The sequence below is a fragment of the Zonotrichia leucophrys genome, chromosome 2 (genome assembly GCF_028769735.1).
Source record: "Zonotrichia leucophrys gambelii isolate GWCS_2022_RI chromosome 2, RI_Zleu_2.0, whole genome shotgun sequence".
NCBI lineage: Eukaryota > Metazoa > Chordata > Aves > Passeriformes > Passerellidae > Zonotrichia > Zonotrichia leucophrys.
This window is the reverse complement of record NC_088171.1, coordinates 59,078,711-59,098,405: the sequence shown is the minus strand read 5'-3', so window position 1 is coordinate 59,098,405 and position 19,695 is coordinate 59,078,711. Positions and strand designations below refer to the sequence as shown.

General features: G+C 41.8%; 1 protein-coding gene across 5 annotated transcripts; it reads left to right on the top strand.

Annotated features, from left to right (window-relative positions):
• The first annotated feature begins 389 nt into the window (after positions 1-389).
• Positions 390-19,695, top strand: ADNP2 (ADNP homeobox 2). 5 transcript variants are annotated; one of them, XM_064705121.1, is made up of 6 exons: positions 390-691; positions 6,146-6,299; positions 6,619-6,747; positions 8,031-8,150; positions 13,072-13,161; positions 16,490-19,695. In XM_064705121.1, the coding sequence occupies exons 4-6, from the start codon at positions 8,043-8,045 to the stop codon at positions 19,424-19,426; spliced, it is 3,135 nt and encodes a 1,044-aa protein (XP_064561191.1). In that variant the 5' UTR covers positions 390-691; positions 6,146-6,299; positions 6,619-6,747; positions 8,031-8,042; the 3' UTR covers positions 19,427-19,695. The 5 variants fall into 5 exon arrangements, with proteins under 5 accessions (XP_064561191.1, XP_064561190.1, XP_064561192.1 ...); XM_064705120.1 differs by having other exon boundaries at positions 6,146-6,303; XM_064705122.1 differs by lacking the exon at positions 6,619-6,747.

Here is a 19,695-nt window from a genome sequence, read left to right as displayed (position 1 = left end):
GGGCGGGGCTGCCAGGATGCAGCAGATGCAAATAAGGCTCCACCCACCACCTCATGCGGCCCAGTGCTGGGTGTCACGTGGCAACCTCGTGTGATGGGCGGGTGCAATCAGGCTCCTCCCCGTGGTGACGTCACGGCTCTCGCGAGAGTACTCAGTTCTGCCCCCTAGAGGTGTGAAGGGGCGCAGGTGAACTCCAGGCTGGCCCCCCCCACCTCTAGCCCCGCCTCTAGCCCCGCCCACTCCATCTGGAGAACCAATGGGAGCGCTGGTTGAGTCTCTCCCCATTGGCTGGCTGCCTGCCATGCAAATGAGCCTGGACGTCACTTCCTCCGCTAGATCAAGCGCCATTTTCCCTTTCTGGCGGTCGATGCGGCGCGGGTAGTGCGCGGGCGGCGGCCGCTGAGGGAGGCGGGCGCGGGGCGAGGCGCGTGCGGAGCCCCGTCCATGGCGCCGCGGCCCCGGGGCGCGCGCTGAGGGCGGCGGCGGCGCAGGGCCGGGAGGCGGGGCCGCGGGAGCGGTGGCACCGGGCAGCGCCGGCGGCAGCGCCGGGGGCAGAGCCCCAGCCGTGAGCGGCGGGTGGCGGCGGTGCGGGTCCGCGGCGGGCGGCGGCGGCCGCAGGAGGAGGAGGAGCGGGAGCGAGAGCCAGGAGGAGGAGCAGCAGCGGCGGGGGCTCCCCCTGCAGCCCGGCCGGGTACGTGCGGCGGGGCGGGGCGGAGGGCGGCGGACGCCCCGGTGGCTGCGCGGTTTCGGCTCGGCGGGCGCTGCGGGCTCGGAGCGGCTTCCCCGATGGCGCAGGGAGGGACGGGTCGGGTCCGGCGGGCGAGGCGCTGTACGCGGGGATGGTCCCCCGCTGCCGCGGGCTGGGAGCGGCTCGGTATCACCGCCCGTCCTGCGTGTTGGGTGTTTAATTCCAGGTAGCACTTCAGCGATGGAGTGTCTAAGAACCCAGCTTAATAGCTTGCTTTGAAGTCTGGATGAATAATTTTAATTGCTTTTAATGAATTGTTTTGGTTTGAAGCAGTTTGTGGCAAACTGTAGGGGAGATAGGAGTGCCATGCGTACAGAACCAGCACTTCATCACCGGCTAATGGAACCAGTTAATGGGACTCAAAATTACGTCGAATATCCATGTGGTGCCTCACGCCACAGCAATGCATACATTTAGAAAGAAAGTTTATGAATGGTGTAAACAAACACAACCCACACAATGCAAGCCGTGAAAACCATTTGAATGGGCTTGCTTTGTGGTCGAGAGCAGGTAATGGGGAGTTCCAGTTGTCCTGGTTTGTGAACGGAATAAAAGACATGTGTGTAATTCCTGCAGCGGTTCAGAGTCCTGGATTGTCAAAGTTATGAACAGCTCACTTCCAGCAGATAAAGTTTTGATGGGTTAATTACTTGGGAGGATTTGCTTGTTGTCCTTAACACTTTTCTGTCAACCAAAAATGTGTGTTTGTTAAAAACAGTTTTAAAGAGCTACAATGAAACACTTAAAAAGACTCCTGGGATATTGAACTATATTCTAGAAATCCTAGTGCTCCTTTTAATAAACTTTCTCTTTAGTTTTGATTTAAAAAATGGAGTTTCTTTAGCACAATATTTAGGAACTGGGTAAGAAATAAAGAATATGATAACCTGTAATAAGGTTTATTATAAGGTATAGTGTATATGATAAGCTGTAATAATTTCTGTGGTTTGTTTCACGGCGGTTTTGTGAAAAACAGCATCCCTCACAAATTACAGCAGATCTTTAGAAACAAAGTTTTGTTATGTCTTCTGTTTTTCCATTGGGAATTCCTGGATTTGGGCTAAATCTTACTGAGTGCTGGTGGAGCTGGTTTGTGTTTAAACACTTTAGTCCTTCTTCTGAAGCCTGTTGCACAGCCCTGGGGGTGATTTCAGTTCTGTCCCCTTTCTGACTTGTTAAGGTTTTGGATTGTCTGTGTTGTGGACTGTTGTGTGCGTTTGTAAAGTGCAAAGTCTTGGGTCACACCTAGCTGACAAGTGCAGCACAAATGCAGTGTTACTTCCTCCTGGAATAGCTGCACTCAGGGTGTGACTCTTCTGCTCACATGCACATGGAGCTGACAAATCCTGCAGGATTTGAGTGGGCTCCATGCAGATGCTTCTGTTACCTAGGATGAGCTTGGATCCTGCTGTGTTCAGGTTCTGGCCAGTGCCCAGAAGGGACTTCCATGGGAGTCAAGTATTATGTGAATTAGTGCTTTAGGTAGGCTCCATGAGTCTGAATGGTAGTGTCCCTTCATGGTAGTGTCCCTTAGCCTCTTCTCACCAGTCTTGAATAGCAGGGATTTGGTTGTGTGTTAGTGAACCATCACAATAGTTATTTAAACCACAGTAGCTGTAGCTAGTGATCTAAATTTGCTTTGATGTGTTAGGTAGGATGCAGGTTGTTGTGCTGCATCTCAATCTATGCCATCACATATCTTACTCCTCTTCATTGTGTGTTAGCAGCTGTTGAATGATGGTCATCTTTGTGTTGGGCAAGGTGACCTTTTCAACAGGCATGTGATTTATAGCCTGAAAAGACCAGAATTGTTGTGACTCTTAAGAGACCTATGATTTGAAATGCCCAGAGGTTTCTGATATAGCTGGACAAAGAAGAGTTAATTTTTTTTCTTATTTCAGATTTCTATTAAGTTGCCCTTGGATAGAAATCTGAATATAAGAAGATAAAGAGAAACTACTTTGGTAACCAGAACTGCTCTTTGTGTGCTTTATTAGAAGATATTTTAAATTACAAATTATTTAAACAATGAACAAGAATAGCATCCATTCTATTTAGTCAACTTTTTCCTTAGGAAGCTTTCTTCCCTCTCCCTCCATAGGTTGGATAAGCTTTGGTGGTGCTGATGCACTTGTAAATCCTGTTAGGTCTCTTTCAGAAGGCAGAGATAAGAGTCCAGGAAATGAAGCTGACCATGTAATGTGTGGTTGAGCAGGTACCCAGGTGTGACCTCTCAGAGGATATGTAAGCGTACCAGAAACAAAAAAAAATTGATGAGGGTAAAATCTGGTACGGCCAAGCCAAACTCTCATTCTTGTAGGCAGTTTCTTAGTGCGCCTGTCCTCCCAGCTGCTCTCTGCCATCCGGTGTTCTTGTTCCCTGGGTTCTTGAAAACAGATCACATGCTTTCGTTCTACTATCAGGAATGAAGCAGTTTCTATTGTTTTCTGAACGAATATGAATTGTCAGCTTCTAATGAGTTTACTGTAATGGAAATAATTTGTGGGGAGCTGGGAGGCATTCCCTGGGTTGGGTAGGCACAAGAGGCTTCCCTCAGAGGCTATTGGGACACCTTTGGCTCCTTCTGTGTCCCTCAGGCACTCCCTCCCTGTTCCCGGCCATCATCTTTGTGCTGCCTGAGAGCATGCTTCAGCCCCAGCTCTGGGGAGAGGAGAGACCGGCGCTCCTCTCACGAGTGTGCCTTGCACCCTGAACATCCCACCATGCAGCTGAACGAAACATCTCTGGACACCATGCAAAGGCCCTTTTTACTTCCTTACCCTGGACTTTACTTGCAGTATTCTGGCTGCAATGTAATTTTTTATTGGTGCTTGTCAGTTCTGATGACTGCTGAAATACAAGTTGGTAAACAGACCTTCCAAAATACTCCAACCCAAATGATCCAAACCTGTATATTTTTATAGAGGCCGTATAAAAGACACAAACCTTTTAAAAAGACCAGAGAGATTTCAAAAATCTCTTTCTCAGTTACTAATGACAGTTACTAGATAAAAGTTACAAAAACTTAAGAGTTATTTAATTTTCAAGGCAGATACTATGAGAGAACAAAGTTCCATTAGTCTTTCATAATTTCCTGCTCAAAGAAGTTTTTTGAGCAACAGGCAAGTGAAGGCCAACCACTTAGGAACACATCTGGAGATTTTGCTTCTGTACAGATTTTCTGGTGTCTAAAAGGGTTACATTATGGCTGTTTTCTCTGTGGATCTTCTGACATTCTTCTTTTCCTGAAAACCATAGAAATGTCTCATTATTTAGTTGACTGGATTTTGCTGGAAGCATTTGCATGCCCATTGAAAGCACATATGTCTATCTTCCTTTTTGCCAGCTCCATACCAACTCCATTTTCATTTGCTTGCAGATGCCTACTTCCTGTAGGAACACAAGCAAAAGTGGTGCAAATTTCATGTAAGGAGCAAAGCTCTCTAAGTGAGCACAGTCTGTCACTGGAGGAGGTTGCCCAGAGAGGCTGCCCAAGCAGAGTGCCCTGGCTGCAATGAATGGTTGAGCTGCTTATAGGAAGCTGGACTGGGTGTCCTCTCGAGGTTCCTTCCAAGGGAAATGAGAATGGTTCTAAGAAGTAAAATGAGTAGGAACTCGGCATTTTGTGATGACTGCTCATTTTGAACAGGTGCAGTGTTATTGTTTTTCTCTTTTTTTTGCAATGCAGAGAAATGATAGTAAAAGGTAGTTGCTTTGAAAACTGGTGTCTTTGTCTACCAAGATACTGTGCAGACTGTTACTTTGGCTTTTAGGCTAGACTTGAAATACTGCAATAGTGCTGGAAGCGGGAAGAGTTGAAATTGTGATCTTTGAAAAGTCAAATGTAGTTAATTGGGTGTTACAATCTATGGTCACAAATGCAGAAATGAAACAAACCCATAGTGTTGAATAAAGCTACATTGTGTATCATTATGGAGATGTTATCTAAAAAAGCAACAAATAGGAATAGCTTGATGGCTGAAATGCCTGAGCAAGAGTTGAATAGAGCAGGAGTTGGATAGCCTTAGAACAGAATTTGAGACACCAGCTGCTACAGTTATTCCTTTATTTTGCTAAAAACTTGCCTTGGTTCTGTTTAAGAAGTTACGCTAGTCTGAAAACTCAGTGGATTATTAGTTTTTTTGGAAACAATTAAAAGCTGTGAAGAATAAATTTTTGTCTTTTAGACAGGCAGTGCAGTGAAATGATAAAGACTCTTGGTAACCCTCATTCAGTTTAACTGTAGTCCTTTTGTGTTGAATTTGCTGATTAAGAATGGAATGTGGACCAACAAATTCATGAAACCAAAGTGCAAACTAAAGCCTGAGGAATGTCCAAAATATAAGAAAAAAAATTGTTAGTATGAAAATGTGGATAATAAACTGCATAATAAAGGAATTAAACGGAGGACTTGAGGAAATAAGCTTAGAAGGTTGATCTTCTGTGACCTTTATGGTGGGGCAGTGCTGATCTAATGGATAGAGAGACTCCAAGAGGATGGTAGATTTAGGTTGAATATTAGGAAGAAATTCCTAACTGTGAGCATGGTGAGGCACTGGCAGAAGTTTTCCAGAGCAGCTGTGGATGCCCCATCCCTGGAAATGTTCTAGACCAGGTTGGATGGGACTTTGAGCAGCTTGGTCTAGGGGAAGGTGTCCCTGCCCATGGGAGTGGGTCTGGAGCTAGATGATCTTTAAGATCCATTCCAACCCATGCCGTTCTGTGATTCTGGTGTGAGATCCTTTAAGATCCTTACTTCCAAGAACATTGTTCCAGTACCTACTGAATAACACTGCATGTGATTGCACATGGTGGCCTTTGGATTGAAGACCAACTGTTTGAAAACTGGAACATAATTTATATTCAAGTTTTTTCTGTTATGGTGGAGGTTTTGGTGTATTTTTCTTTCTCATGGATTAATAATTTAAGGATAACTAATAATTTTATTTCATTTTCTTCTGCATTAATAATTTCAGAATGATTGCTGGTTAAGAACTCTTGAGGTACATGGATGTTGTGTACTACACCCCTATTGACTGTTTCTTATTTGTGAGCTAGACATGCCTCAACAAATGCCTGCATCACCTTTTTCAGTAGCATCAGTGTATGAGTTGGAAGACTGAGATGGGGAAACTGTTTCCACTGGAGCCCGATGTATTGAACCATATTTCCTCTGGCTGATCAGCACTGGGCAGGGTGGTGTCCAGTAGCTCTGTTGTTATCCCCACTGGATCGTGGGCTTGGTGTGCCTAACCAACTGGTGTTCAAGCTTTAAGTAGGGACTCTGCAAATTCCTGGTGACTTCACTTTAAAAAGAGTATTTTGTGTCAAATTTTTGTTCATTGCATTTTGAGAAAATACCTGACCAATTACTCTGATTTATTCCTTTCTGTATAGGTTCCTGTGATACACCTACCCCAATGGTATCAGCATGTCTTCTGGGCTTGGTGATAAAAAACATTAGAAAACAAGACTAGCATCTGTCAAATGGGGTTCCCTCTCCATTTCTCTCTACACACCTTTCCTTTCAGGGGAGAAGAAGCGAAGAATAGTATGTGAGTTTGTTGAATTTTAATCATTCAATTATATGTTTTGTACATAAATTGAGGTTTGGGGTGGTTACATACAGACTGGAACATTTTTTATATTGTTTTGGGGACTTTTTGAGGCTTAGCTTGTAGCTGGTGTCTTATATGCAGGGGGATTTTGCAACTATTTGCATGAAAGTCTTCAAAGTAGAGCTTTCATGTTGGCAGAGAGCTTGTTCTTTTGGTAAAAGTACAGCTTTTCAAGACATTTGAGACTGTATGTGCTGAAGGACTGTTTGGAGATTTCCTCTATTTCTAATTTTTTTTCTTTTTCCTGTTCAGGTGTGTCCTAGATGGATGAATTGTTTAGCAGTAAGAACTAGGATGCAAATGCTCCTGGATCCTCTGTCAGCTATTTAAGCACCAGCTACTGGAGAAGCTTCCAGTGACCTTTTTCAGTGCAAGCTTAGGGTTAGGCTTTGCATTCTGTGTCCATTGTAGTTTCTTAAAGTTCAGTCTAAATTGCATCTTGCTGTAATCTAAGAAGGAGTTGACAAAGGCTGAGCTTTTTTTTTTACTTCTACAGCTGAGCCTGTGGAGATACCTTACAAGTTTACAAAAGTAGAAGTTTTTGGAGGAAATCTAGATTTACTAGCATTCATATTTTAAGCATGTACATGGTTGACAGCAAACAAAAATATCAAAAAGATTTCTCATCTTGATGCTAACATTTAAGGTGAAAGGTGTGGAATTTCTCCTTAAGTGATATGATTGTAATTTTCTGAATAGAACTTAATAAAATTCTGGTGTTCATGTTCTTTTACGAAAACCCTACAAAACTATGTTCCTGCCATGTAGATACAAGGAGATCTGAAAGAAAAATTTGGAATTTTCTGTAGATAGAAGAAATGTAAAAATTCCCTCCCCCCCTTACATTCTGTTTCCTTTAAAATCAGTCAGCTTTTCTACTTGGGAAATGCTAGTGACCCCACTTCCTTGGCTTAAGGATTTTGGGTTTTCATATTTAAGAAATGGCGTCCTGACCCATATCAGCAGGAGTGTGTCCATCAGGACTGGGGCAGTGATCAGCCCTGTACTTGGCACTGGTGAGGCCTCACCTCAGGTGCTGTGTCTAGTTTTCTGCTCCTCAGTACAGGAAAGACATGGAGGAGCAGGAGTGAGTTCAGAGAAGGGCAGTGAGTGTGGGGAAGGGTCTGGAGCACATGTGCAGTTAGGAGTGGCTGAGGCAGCTGGGGGTGTTCAGCCTGGAGCAAAGGAGGCTCAGAGACCTTATTGCTCTCCAGCTGAAAGGCAGCTGTAGCCAGGTGGGTGGGGGTCAGTCTCTTCCCCCAAGTAACAAGTGACAGGAGAAGAGCCAAGTTGCACCAGGGAAGGTTTAAATTGGATATTAGGAAAAACTTCTTCAGAAAAAGGGTTGCCAAGCACTAGAATGGGCTGGCAAGGGAAATAGTTCAGTTCCATTCCTGGAGGTATTTGAAGGACACATAGGTGTAGTGATGAGAGGCATGGGTAATGACTGTGGTGGGTTAATGTTTGAACTTAATGATCTTAGACATATTTTCTAACCTAAATATTTCTATTCTCTGACTTTTCAGATTTTAGTTTGTATTTTAACACACTTGAATGCAAGTACCTGTGTTGAAATATTTAGTCTGTTTTTCCATGCCTTATTATTTTTCCTTTTTTTTTTTTCTTTATTTTTTGGTTATTGTGTTGTTTTTTTTTTTCCCCAGGAAAAGTGCAAAATGTTTCAAATTCCTGTTCAAAACCTTGATAATGTAAGGAAGGCTCGAAAAAAGGTGAAGGACATTCTTGTGGATCTTGGGCTTGACAGCTGCAGGGAATTGTTGAAGGTAAAGTATTTGAAAGAATGTGAATAAATCTGAAATGTAAACTCCTGACAAATATTTCACCTTCTGGTGTATATATGATAGATTTTTTGGAGGGGTCCTTACATTTGGGGTTACTTATTACTGACTGTTCATACCCAGGGCAGGAATTCAGTGTCTTTAGCAATGCAAGAGTGTGTGTTTCTTAGCAAGGTGTGTCATAGATGGTGCCTCATATTCTGTTATTAATGTTTCCACAAAAAGAAATAGTACAGCTTTAGGAAAAAATACCATAGACTAATGAATTTTTATTTGTGTGCAGTGCAATTCCAATTCTTTTAAGATTTCAAACAGATGTGGACTTGAGCCCCCTCAAAGACATCCCATCACATATCAAGGGCAAGCTTCTGAAGAGACATACAAATCATCTGCATTTCTGAAAATGGATAAGCTTTTAAACTTTGTGTCTGGTGAAAAATACCAAAATGATCTCATTGAGTTGTAGTTTGGTTCTGTATCTTAAAAAGTATATGCAGGTGTACTGGGTGATTAAGATAAACCTTGTACCACTGTTGCCACTTGGAGAAGAAAATTTTGTGCATCAGTCAGGCAGAATGCATGCCATCAGATTGGCAGCCCAGTGCCAGAAAAAGTGCAAACACAGCAATGTAACTCAATTTCTTAACAATAGTGTATTTCAGTGAGCTGGTGCACAGGCTTTTTTGACTGTTGAGTAGATTCATGCCTTAGTGTTGACAAGAGGTTAATTGCTTCTGTATGGCAGTACTAAAGTAGGTATAACACTCTGTGAGGGTGCTGTTGTGTCTTTTGTGCTGGTTTCTTTCTGAAACTCTTGTTAGTTAATGGAAAAAATGTTCAAGACCACACGCATAACTGATTTTAGAACATTCTTTGTTATTGCAATTGAACAGTTTTGCATGTATCTAAATGTGGTAATAGCTCAAAGAAAAACATAATGTCTACTAATTTTCATTTACTTACTGTTTTCAATTTGTTAATATTCTGCAATCACACTTTCACTCAAGAGCTGAGTCTGTCTTGATCATTGAAAGCAGGAATGTTTTGATGGTGACAGGTTTTTACTATGAAATTGCTTGCAGTCTCTTTGATTGTTGCATGGACTTCAATGGTAAATAAGGAGTAAGTTGTTTTGTATTTGGTTGGGTTTTTGGGGGTACGTATAATGTGTGTTTAGTTGGTTTCGCTTCATTTTTTAGTAAAAAATGGTAGTGGGAAACCCAGCAAAGGTTTCCACTGTAGAAAGACCTCTATGAGATTTGGGCCAAAAAATACCGTATTAGGTTGGTTTTTTTGGCGAATAGTTCTTCCTGAACCAAGTTCATAACTTTAGTTTGTTTTTCCCGGGTAATCTGGGGCTGATTTTGGTACAGCTTTAGCAGTGTAGCTGGATCTGTACTTGGTTCATATGATGATGGTATTTCTTTTTGGTAGCATGGGATGTATGAGGTTTTAATAAAAGTTAGAATCGTAGACAAGCCTGAGTTTGAAGGCACCTTGAAAACCATCTAGTGAGAAGTACCTAAAATTTGTTTTCTCAGATATTGAGATTGATTTCTGGACTCTTTATGGCTGGACAATGTAAGAAATGGATTGAAATATGATATGCTACTAACATGACCTGAATCTGGTCTTGCGCTGTCGTAATAAGGCACAATAATGGACAGGAGTTGGTGAGGAAGATGAAGGAATGTAATGTATGACTAGTACCTCTCTGTAGCTTAGAGACCAAAAGGATTAGTTTTTAGGCTAATTGATCTCTGCTAGTAAGAAAACACGAGCATTTTGGCTCGAGTACTAGTTTGGTTCTTCAAGCAGTGTGTTTACATACACTGTAAGGTCAGAGGTTTTCCTTTAATAAACTGTCTCAGCTTCTCTAACATGCTGTGATCTTTAGGGCCATGAGGGTGATTGGAGGGCTGGAGCACTTCTGCTCTGAAGCTGGAGACATGCTGAGAGAGCTGGGGTTTTCAGCCTGGAGAAGAGAAGGCTGACTTCCTTGCAGCCCCCCTGAAGGGGGCTCCTAAAAAAGAGGGAGAGGGACTTTTGATACAGACAGATAGGGACAGGAGAAGGGGCAGCAATGTTTTAAACTGAAAGAGTATAGGTTTAGATTAGAGGTTAGGAAGAAATTCTTTATTCAGAGGGGGCAGAGGCACTGGCATAGGTTGCCCAGAGGAGCTGTGGATGCCCCATCCCTGGCAGCGTTTAAGGCCAGGTTGGATGTAGCCCTGGGCAACCTGATTTAGTGAGTGGCATCCTTGCCCATGATGGGGAGGCTGGAACTAGATGATCTATAGGGTCCTTTCCTGTGGGATTCACATTCTCTGAACCTGAGAGAACAGTGAGAGAAGCAGAGAAAAGAATGATCAAACAATTCTTATCTATTCACTGCACCTGTGTTGTGCCAAAGGAGAATGCAATGTGGAGATTGTTTACCCAAAGTGATGGTGCTTTGCTTCCTTGGCCTATCAGGGGCCAAGTGCATGTGCAGACTGTTGGTCAGCAGACAGTCACAAAATTTTGTGCAGTTGAGTGCTTGTTTCAGTTTTTTAGATGTCATGTAATATAGTGTAATATAGTACAGAATAATATAGTATGATAATTAATTTGCCTTCTTTGCTCTTCCTACAATAATGCCTCTGACCTGTTCTTGTGTCATTCTCAGTGCAAGAGTGGCACTTTCCAACACAAACCCATTCCATGATTCTGTTCTATGATTCTGTGTCTTCATTTAAACTCTCAGCTTTTTATTGTTTTGTTAAAGAAAACCATGATAGTTTTAATGCAGAGGGGAGAACAGTTCTTATTTTAAAAATGTTTTCTCTTCAACTTAAGAATACCTATTATGCATAAGGATTAGTCAGGCTTCTCAGAGGGCTTTGTTCCTTTCTTGTTACCTTTCCCTTCTCCTGTTTTCGTCCCCTCCTGGAAGTGAGAAATGTGGAACTGTCATAACTAATTAATGGATTTTTGTTTAAAGCAATTGTTCAGAGCAGCCTTTTGCCCCACTGATGAGTTCTATTGATAAGAATGGTTATTTTTATTAGTAGATGTTCCTCTGTAGGAAATAGCCATTTCAGCAAAATTCTCTAGTCATATTTCCTGTGTTTGGCTTGTCGGAATCTGGGGTTTAAGTGTAGGAGACTCTCACTCAAACCAAAAGCAGAACATGTTTCAGATAAGCCATAAACTTTAAGAAAATTTTTTTTAGCAGTGTGTGATTCACTGCAGTGTGTTCAGCTGAAGAAGTTTTAGTAAGTCTCAAGTCTTCATTTTCTCTATCAAAAATAGTTCACTAAAATTCTGGGTTTTCTCTTGTTGCATGCAAGGGTTCTTTCTAAGGTTCCTGGGTTTTTTGTGGTTTGTATTTTTTTTGTTTCTTCAGTTGGTTTTTCTGAGTTTTTTTTTTTGTTGTTGTTGTGGTTTTGGCTGGTTGTTTTTTTGGGTTTTTTTTGTTGGTTGGTTGGTTGAGGGGCAAATACATGACTCATTTAGTGTCTAGGATTGATTAAATTGCAGGGAATTTGTTTATTGTTGCCCTGAGCTTTTCTGGTTTCTCTTTGAGCATACTTGACATTTGCAAACTCAGCTGCTGCATTTTTCTAAATTCTTGAATAATGAAGTTAAAATCAAATTATCATTGGCATGGTGTTCTGGCTTACTCTAATCTGCTGAACACGTAGGAATGCTCATATTTGCATGCTGCAAATGGACAGGAGCCTAGTGCAGACAGAGCCTGCCTTAAGTAGGATTCCGTGGGGTTTTTTTGATTGTTGAAGCTTTGTTGCTCCTTGTTGCTGACTATATTCTGTGTTGCTGCTAAATTTCACGTAACACAAACTATTAGGTTTATGAATTCCACTCCTTTTGTAAGGTCATCTGATCTTAAATGTTATTTGTTATCTGCCTCTGCTGTTGAGTGGGGGTTGGTGAAGAAGTGGAAATCATGCCATCTCTAAGTATCTGTGGAGTTTTGAGTGAAGAGGGATTTGTGAAAAGAAAGAATGTGAGGGGAGAAGAGATGCAAGTTTTCTATGGGTAAAGACTGGATTTGTAGCCTGTGTTTCATCCAGGGCATTCTGGGTGTGCTGTTGAATCTAGGTTAGGGTCTTCAGAAATGCCTAGTAAATTGGAATCTAGCTTGAGTTTTTTGGAGGTTTCTTTTTGGTTTTGGTGTTGGTTTTTTTTTTCCTCCCATTAAGTTTGTGTTTAAATATGTGTGCGTCTCAGAAATGTGGAGATGAACTTATTATTTTTAGGATAGTAGCTGGCATTGGCTTGAGGGATGTGAACTGCTCTGATGGGATTAATTAAAAAAGGCTCTAAGGACAGTTGCTTTCCCTGCCACAGTTGTTGTAGACACAGTAATATTGTGCTTTTGTAGCTTCGGGGAAAGCAGCTCTTGGAAATCAGCTTTTGTGAATGTCTTTTGTTTTTCCAAGTTTGAAGTGTAACAATGTTATGCAGATTTAATACTACAACCTGTTGCAGAGTAAACTGTAGTGGTAAGTTAATAAAGCAATGAAGTAAGCCGTGAAATATTACCAATGAAGGAGGAGGAAGGTAGAGAGGAAAAATGCTTTAAATGTTCACTGTGAACTTGGCTGGAAGCAGTGGAATTCAAGTGTAAATATTTTCACTCCCAATATTATTTTCAGTAACTATGAAATGTTCAGAATTCCTTCTTTGTTATTAGGCAGTCACATGAACAAATATTTGAGGTAAAAGAAATCAAAGCTGGTCAAAGAAGTAATTTCTTTGAATGGCGTTTAGAGACTTCCAAGTCATCCTCTATTTGTGTGGGTTTTTCTTTTTTATTTTTCCTTATTTCCTATTGAGAATTTCTTTATATTCAGAACTGCAAATGCCTCATTTTCATTTCTTGTTTTTATTTTACTTTTAGAATCTTAAAAGTTTTGATGCAGGTGAAAACTACTTTTGTAACACTTCATGGAGTGATGTCTCTCCTTGGGAACCTGTGGGCAAAAGGAAGGTATGTATGTTCGTGACACAAATTCTGGATAAATGTGTTGTGTGGAGTTACTGATTTGACAATTTTCAGAAATTGGAATGCAGCTTTTTTATGGAAAAAATAGCTTTAATATGTGTTTTCTAAGTGCTATTAGTCAGGGAATAATCTTACATTTCCTCTTTGTTTTTTCCCTGTAATAGAGATGGTTATGAGGACTTCAGTTACCATTTGCAGTCTTTAAGGATACAACCCTGAACATCAGTGTTTAAGATGTCACAGAAATATTTTGCCTTTTTAGCCTAACATAATATGTAGTCTTAGCATGTACAACATGACTCCTGTTTCATTGGAAGGGTGAAAATGTGATTGCATAGATGCAGGTGGATTAAGATGAAATTATTATTAATGGCTTGGTCTGGGGTGGCAGTGGAAAACTCCAGTTAGATTCGTGTATGTGAAACAGCTTTTAGCTCTGTATAGCTAGACTCCACAAGAAAGGCAGGGTTGAGGTGAACAATTCTATAATTGTATGTAGTAGCAAGTTTCTGAGATGCTGTGTCTAGAGCAGTTGAGTGTGTCCAGAAAAGAACATAGACTTGTCAGTCTTGCTGAAGAGTCTTGAGGCCCCTCATGGCCTTCTTATGGAAGACCTATCATTGAAATTCAGTGTGGAATTGATAACACATTGCTGCAGAACAGGTTGTGTTCCAAACTGTGTCTTTTGGATACTAACCTTGTTCTTACCCATTTTCTTCAAACAATTTTGGTTTATTGATGTATATCATTCACATATCATGCTGCCTAGATTTGGGAGAAAAGAAGCTGGTCTTTCAGGATGTTCTTTTCCAAAGTCGTTGCCATAAGGGGAAAATAAATTGTTGCCTCCTGTAAACTCAGTAGGCTGGAGAAGATGTCTGTGTAAGTGCAGTTGGTCGTTTCCACCGTTTGTACTATTTTTAGAGAGATATTAACAGTTCTGGCAGAACTTTGGTTTTTGAAGGATGTTCTGCCTTTCTGCATGATTCTAGGTTGTGGGGAATGTGAGACTACACAACAGAAAGTACTACTGTGTTCTTGGGTAGGCTCTTTAAAGGAGAGTTAATTGAGTTTACTGCAGTGTCTCTAATAATAAAATAAGAATAAAATATCTAAAAATAAGCCGTCTTTTGGATTCCATTTATACAGTTGAAGGTTGGTCAATCTCCAAGATGCTTTGTTTTTCTTAAGTGGCTTGTAATTCTTATTTTGTCAAGCTTTGCATAAAACTGGCATGCCATTGGTAGATTGTGGTGAACCTGAAAAAGCAGATGGGTGAAAAGAAAAAGCAGAGAAAGCATGCAAGGAGAACATGCTGGCAGGATGGTTTGTGAAGTGTTTGTGTGGAAGAGCAGCTCTGTTTCATACAGAGAATATCAAAGCAGCATACTTCCATCTGCTTCCGTTCAGCTGAAAGAGAATTGTTTGGAATTTTTCCTTTGTCATTTTACTCCTTCAGAAGTAGTGAGGTGTATCTTCTAGTAATGTTCTGTGTGCTTCATTAGTTCATTAGTGTCAGTGGCCTTTCTCTAGACAGGATACTTCAAGATCGATGCATCTGCTAATTTGCTTTGTTGCTGTTTACTAGCAGCTAAGATTAGGCACCTAAAGAGTATATATAGAAGATAATTCAGTGATAGCTTAGCAGTGTGCTTCTTCAGCAGCCTTAGCCAGCCAGTGGCATTGTCTGACTCAGTCTTTTGAGTTGGTTATCATCAGGAGACTCTCCTAGTGTGGTATTCACATTCTCTGAACAGAGAGAGACATAATTCTCTCTCCCAGGATTTTTCCTGGGCAAGGCATTGAGAAAGCTCAGAGAAAGAAGGAGGAAACTCACTTATCTCTAGTTGCTGCTCCTGTTGTTTGGCCCATGTGGATTGTGTTATGGACATTGTTTACTGAAATGGATTTGTTAATTGGACTCTGGTGATGGTTGTTTGGACTGATTGACCATTTGGGTCAAAGCTGTGTCGTGACTGTCTGGGAAGGGTCATGGGTTTTTGTTTAGTATAGTATAGTTTAGTATAGTATTAGCGTAGTAGTAGAATGTGGTATAATATAGCTTAATAAAGCATTTGTTCAGCCTTCTGAATCATGGAGTCAGAGCACATTATTCCCTGGCTGGGGGATACCCAGCATGGATACTCCTGGTACTGCTAGGAGATGGCTGTCTGTTGTCTGTAGATGGCTGACTGTAACCTGCATGGTTTATGACATGACAAAAAAAAATACATGCACGTGTTGTGATCTAACTGGGCTGGGTGCTGTAGTGGCAGAACAGCTTGTTCTCTTTGGGTTCTGTTTCGTGAGGGCAGAAATTAGTGAGGTGAAAAACATGTCTGAGGGAGCAGACAGATTCCACTAGATTTTTGAATGTGCAGATTTGTCACATGTGTGTTGCTGTGACTGATTCTGTAGTTTTTGGCAGGAGCCAGGGTTAGGAAGTTGATCAGAAAAAATGGTTGATGGGGCTACCAGTTTTTCAGAAAGAACAAATGATGCTCATGTGAATATGAAAAGCAGTGCTGTCATGTGACATATAACTGAGGGAGCAAATCACTGGTTAGTGCAAGATAGATGTGTTCTTAAGCAGTTAAAATACTTTTCTGAGAGGAGTGTGTATGCTCTGTACTGAGTGTTTTCGAGGAAATTTCACAAAAAAAATTCTATGATGCCCAGTATGTATGAGTTAATAGAAATTGTATGTATGAGTTAATACATCTCTGTTTTATCATAACAGGAGGTTTTACTACTTCCTGTTACTATTTTGGCTCCAAAAGAATGTTCTTTAAAAAATCTTTGTTTATGGCCTTGTTGGGAAGGTCTGGAGAGTTTTCAGCAAAGAACAGGCTGTTGAAATACAGAAAAAAAATCCTTTCCTGTTCTGCTTTTTGTATTTTTGTCCAGTAGATAGGAGCTGTCCCTGAACTAAACAAAGCTTTAAAGGTGTCAAAATAAAAGGGGTGGTATTCCTAATGCTTAACTTCTGTATATAGTATATATTTCTGTCTTGTTCTGTGATTCCTGTATTTAAAAACAGACAGGCTTCAGAATTACTTCTTGTGAACTAGAGTAGAAGTAAACTCATGTAAGGCTTCTTAGTAAATTATAATGCAACAAAAAAGGTGCACAAATGTTTCTCCCCTTAAGTATGTAATCTTTAAATCTGCTTTTAAAAACCAGAAGAAACTGAGAAGATACATGCTGTACATCCAGTGAAGGCATTTCTGACAGCTGATAGTGCAGATTTAAACAGGTAACAGTGGCATAGGAACTGACAGTTTCTAAGTGGATGTTTTTCTTTGTTTTGCAGAGATACAGAACAAAGCCGTACTGCTGTGGCTTATGCAAGTTCTCATCCAAATTGCTTACTTCTTTCAAGAATCACTTGCATCGTTACCATGAGGATGAAATGGACCAAGAGATGGTGGTTTCTTGCCCAAAATGTGCATTTTCTTCTCGGCCCAGAGTAGTGGGAGAACACTACTGGATGTTTCATTCATTTAATAAACGAATACAGAACTATACAGTCAGCATTTTGGATGGCATGAAACAGTTTAGGAGTGACATCATAAACTTCACGTGTCTAAAATGTCAATTCACAGACACCTTGTATTACAATATGAAGAAACATGTGCTGATGAACCATTTTGAAAACTTACTAAGTGCATATTTTGGCGAGAAATGTGATGAAAGTACACTGAATTCAGTTGAGTTCTACTGTAAAAAATGCAATGCTCCTGCCAACAGCCCAGATTCTTTAATATACCATGTCTTGACAGCTGAAACACACAGAGACCTGGAGAACAAACTTCGATCTCTGATTTCGGAACACATTAGGAAACCTGGACTTGTGAAACAAATGCATATTGCTCCAAAGCCTGTCCCAGGTGTAGCAGCAGCTGCCCCATCTACAGGGCCTCTTGTTGTCCCAGCAGGTTCTGTGAGAGCTCCATCGTGCATCCAGGTTGCATTTCCACAGAATAATCAAAACCAGAGCATGGTGCACACACAAGCAGTTCAGAACACAGTTGGACCAGTGACTGTCCCAAGTGCCTCTGGCAGCCTCCCAAAAACTGCCTGTGCTCCTGCTGCTCCATCCTCGCAGGTTGCTCTTGTGCCCAGCAATCCTCCCATGGCTCAGAACAACCTGGGTATTCAGCCGTCACCTTCGCAGGCTGTCCTTGTTTCTCATGGGCTCCGTCTTAATCATTCTGTTGGGAGCATAAATAGAGCTGTGGCCCCTGCGGTTCTTCCTCTTAATCAGCCCGTCAGGCCTGGGCTCTTTCCTGTTAATCAAACAATTGGGACTATAAACAGTCTGGTTCCAGCTGGAACGCTCCCTGCTACTCAGCCTGTCGGCCCTGTGAATCAACCAGTTGCTCCAGGAGTTCTGTCTGTTACCCAGTCTCTTGGGAACATGAACAGACCTGTGGATGCCAGGGTCCTTCCTGTGACGCAGACAGTTGGGTCGGGTCTTCTCCAGCTTAACCAGCCTCTTGCCCCTGGGGTGGTTCCTGTCAGACAGCCTGTTGGACCTCGGTTCCTTCAGCTTAATCAACCTGTCGCGCCAGCGCTTATCCCAGTAAATCAGCCTGTTCAGCCTCCGGTTTCTCAAAGCACGGCTTTTTTGACTGCGGGCTCTATATTGAGGCAGTTGATCCCCACTGGCAAGCAGGTTAATGGGATACCTACTTTCACACTGGCCCCCGTCTCTGTTACTTTGCCTGTACCTCCCGGTGGTGGAGTAGCGACCGTGACACCTCCTCAGGTGCCCATCCAGCTCGTGCAGACGGGGTCAGTGGCTCAGCTGTCCCAGTCGCCAGCCAATGCTCCCTCTCCTCCTGTGGTTCTGACCTCTGACAATGTATCCTTGCAGGCCTCCCCGCCTGCTCCTGAAACAAGCCAGGCTGTCAGACAGGCCAAACAGTGGAAGACCTGCCCTGTTTGCAATGAGCTTTTCCCCTCAAATGTCTACGAGGTGCACATGGAGGTGGCCCACAAACCACTTGAAGTAAAAGTGGAAGCCCCAGAACCTCACAAACTTGCAGCTTGCGCATCATTTCTGAGGATGACAGAAAAGGCGATCCGGTGTAACGCTTGTAAGTGTTTTCTCTGTGAGGAGGAGCTCATGAAGCATATCTTCATGCATGGCTTATCTTGCTTGTTTTGCACAGGTACTTTCTATGACTTAAAAAGCCTCGTGGAGCACAACAAAACTGCACACAATGGGAGAAAGGAGTTGCATGCGAGTTACAGGAACAGAGGAATTCAGCTAGGTAACGATGCTCAGGGTGGCCTTTTGTTCCCACACTTTGATTTCAACACAGTGCTACCAGATGAAGACATGGGTGAAAGAGAAGTACATTTGGCAGTGCTTGTTGGAATATATTCAACAGTTCTTGTCCCTGTTTACATCAAAGTGAAACCTCAGACAGCACAAGTGAACAGGAGATGCACCAGAAAAATGTTCACCTGTCCCTTTTGCTTAGGTACGTTTGCTGGTAGAGAGACCTATGAAAAGCATTTGAAAGAGAGGCATCATATAATGCCGACTGTGCATACGATCTTAAAGTCTCCTGCTTTCAAGTGCATCCACTGTTGTGGTGTGTACACTGGAAATATGACTCTGACAGCTATTGCTGTACATTTGCTCCGTTGTAGAAGTGCTCCCAAAGACAGCAACTCGAGCCTGAAGATGCAGCTTGAGCGTACTGAGAGGAAAGAGCTGCTGTTTGTGAATGGCGAGAAGCATCTTTCTGTGGTACTGAAAAGAAAGCAATCAGATTCCTGCTTTGTTGCAGAAGACCAAAGGAATAAGGAACAGCAGCCTCTGAGCTTAAGTACTGGCATAGCTCTGTCTGCAGAGAATGAAGTAAATTCAGGGGTAGTGCCTTTTAAACGACAAAAGATTAGGACTGAGTTGAGAAAACTTCCTTCTAGTGAGGATCTCCGCTTTCTAGCAGTAGATCCTAATCGGTATGATCACAATTCATATGAGGCACAGAAACAGTTTTTGTCAGACTACTTTCACAAGAGGCCATATCCTTCTAAAAAAGAGGTGGAATTACTTTCCTTGCTGCTATATGCGTGGAAAATTGATGTTGCATCATTCTTTGGAAAAATGAGAAATACATGCTTAAAGGCAATAAAACATCACAAACCATCTGTGCTGCTGGGTTTCAGTATGTCTGAACTGAAAAGCATTAAGCACAGTTTGAATTTAAAAGATGGACCATTGGATATGTAACCCAGCTTTTTATAATAGCTAAAAGCAATCCATAATTGCATACTTATAATTTAGCAGTTTATTATATTGTTTGTTTTAATTTGCAGACTGGCCTGTTGAAGGGTGCAGTAATACAAAAAGTATCATTCACTTGTGACTGTTATTGTGAAAGGCACACGTAGTTGTGTGTTTTAAAAGCTAAAACCTTCAGACTTAAACATCTGGAATTTGTTTTAGCTTTTTCCCTTTCCTGGGGGTAGTGTTGTGGGGATTTTTTTTTTTCTTGTTTG

Bases quoted from the DNA above. Each gene is read 5' to 3' on its own strand.
- ADNP2 (XM_064705122.1), top strand. From the start codon at position 8,043: ATGTTTCAAATTCCTGTTCAAAACCTTGATAATGTAAGGAAGGCTCGA. The intron at 8,151-13,071 runs GTAAAGTATTTG...TTTTACTTTTAG, and splicing joins GCTGCAGGGAATTGTTGAAG to AATCTTAAAAGTTTTGATGC. The intron at 13,162-16,489 runs GTATGTATGTTC...TTTGTTTTGCAG, and splicing joins AACCTGTGGGCAAAAGGAAG to AGATACAGAACAAAGCCGTA.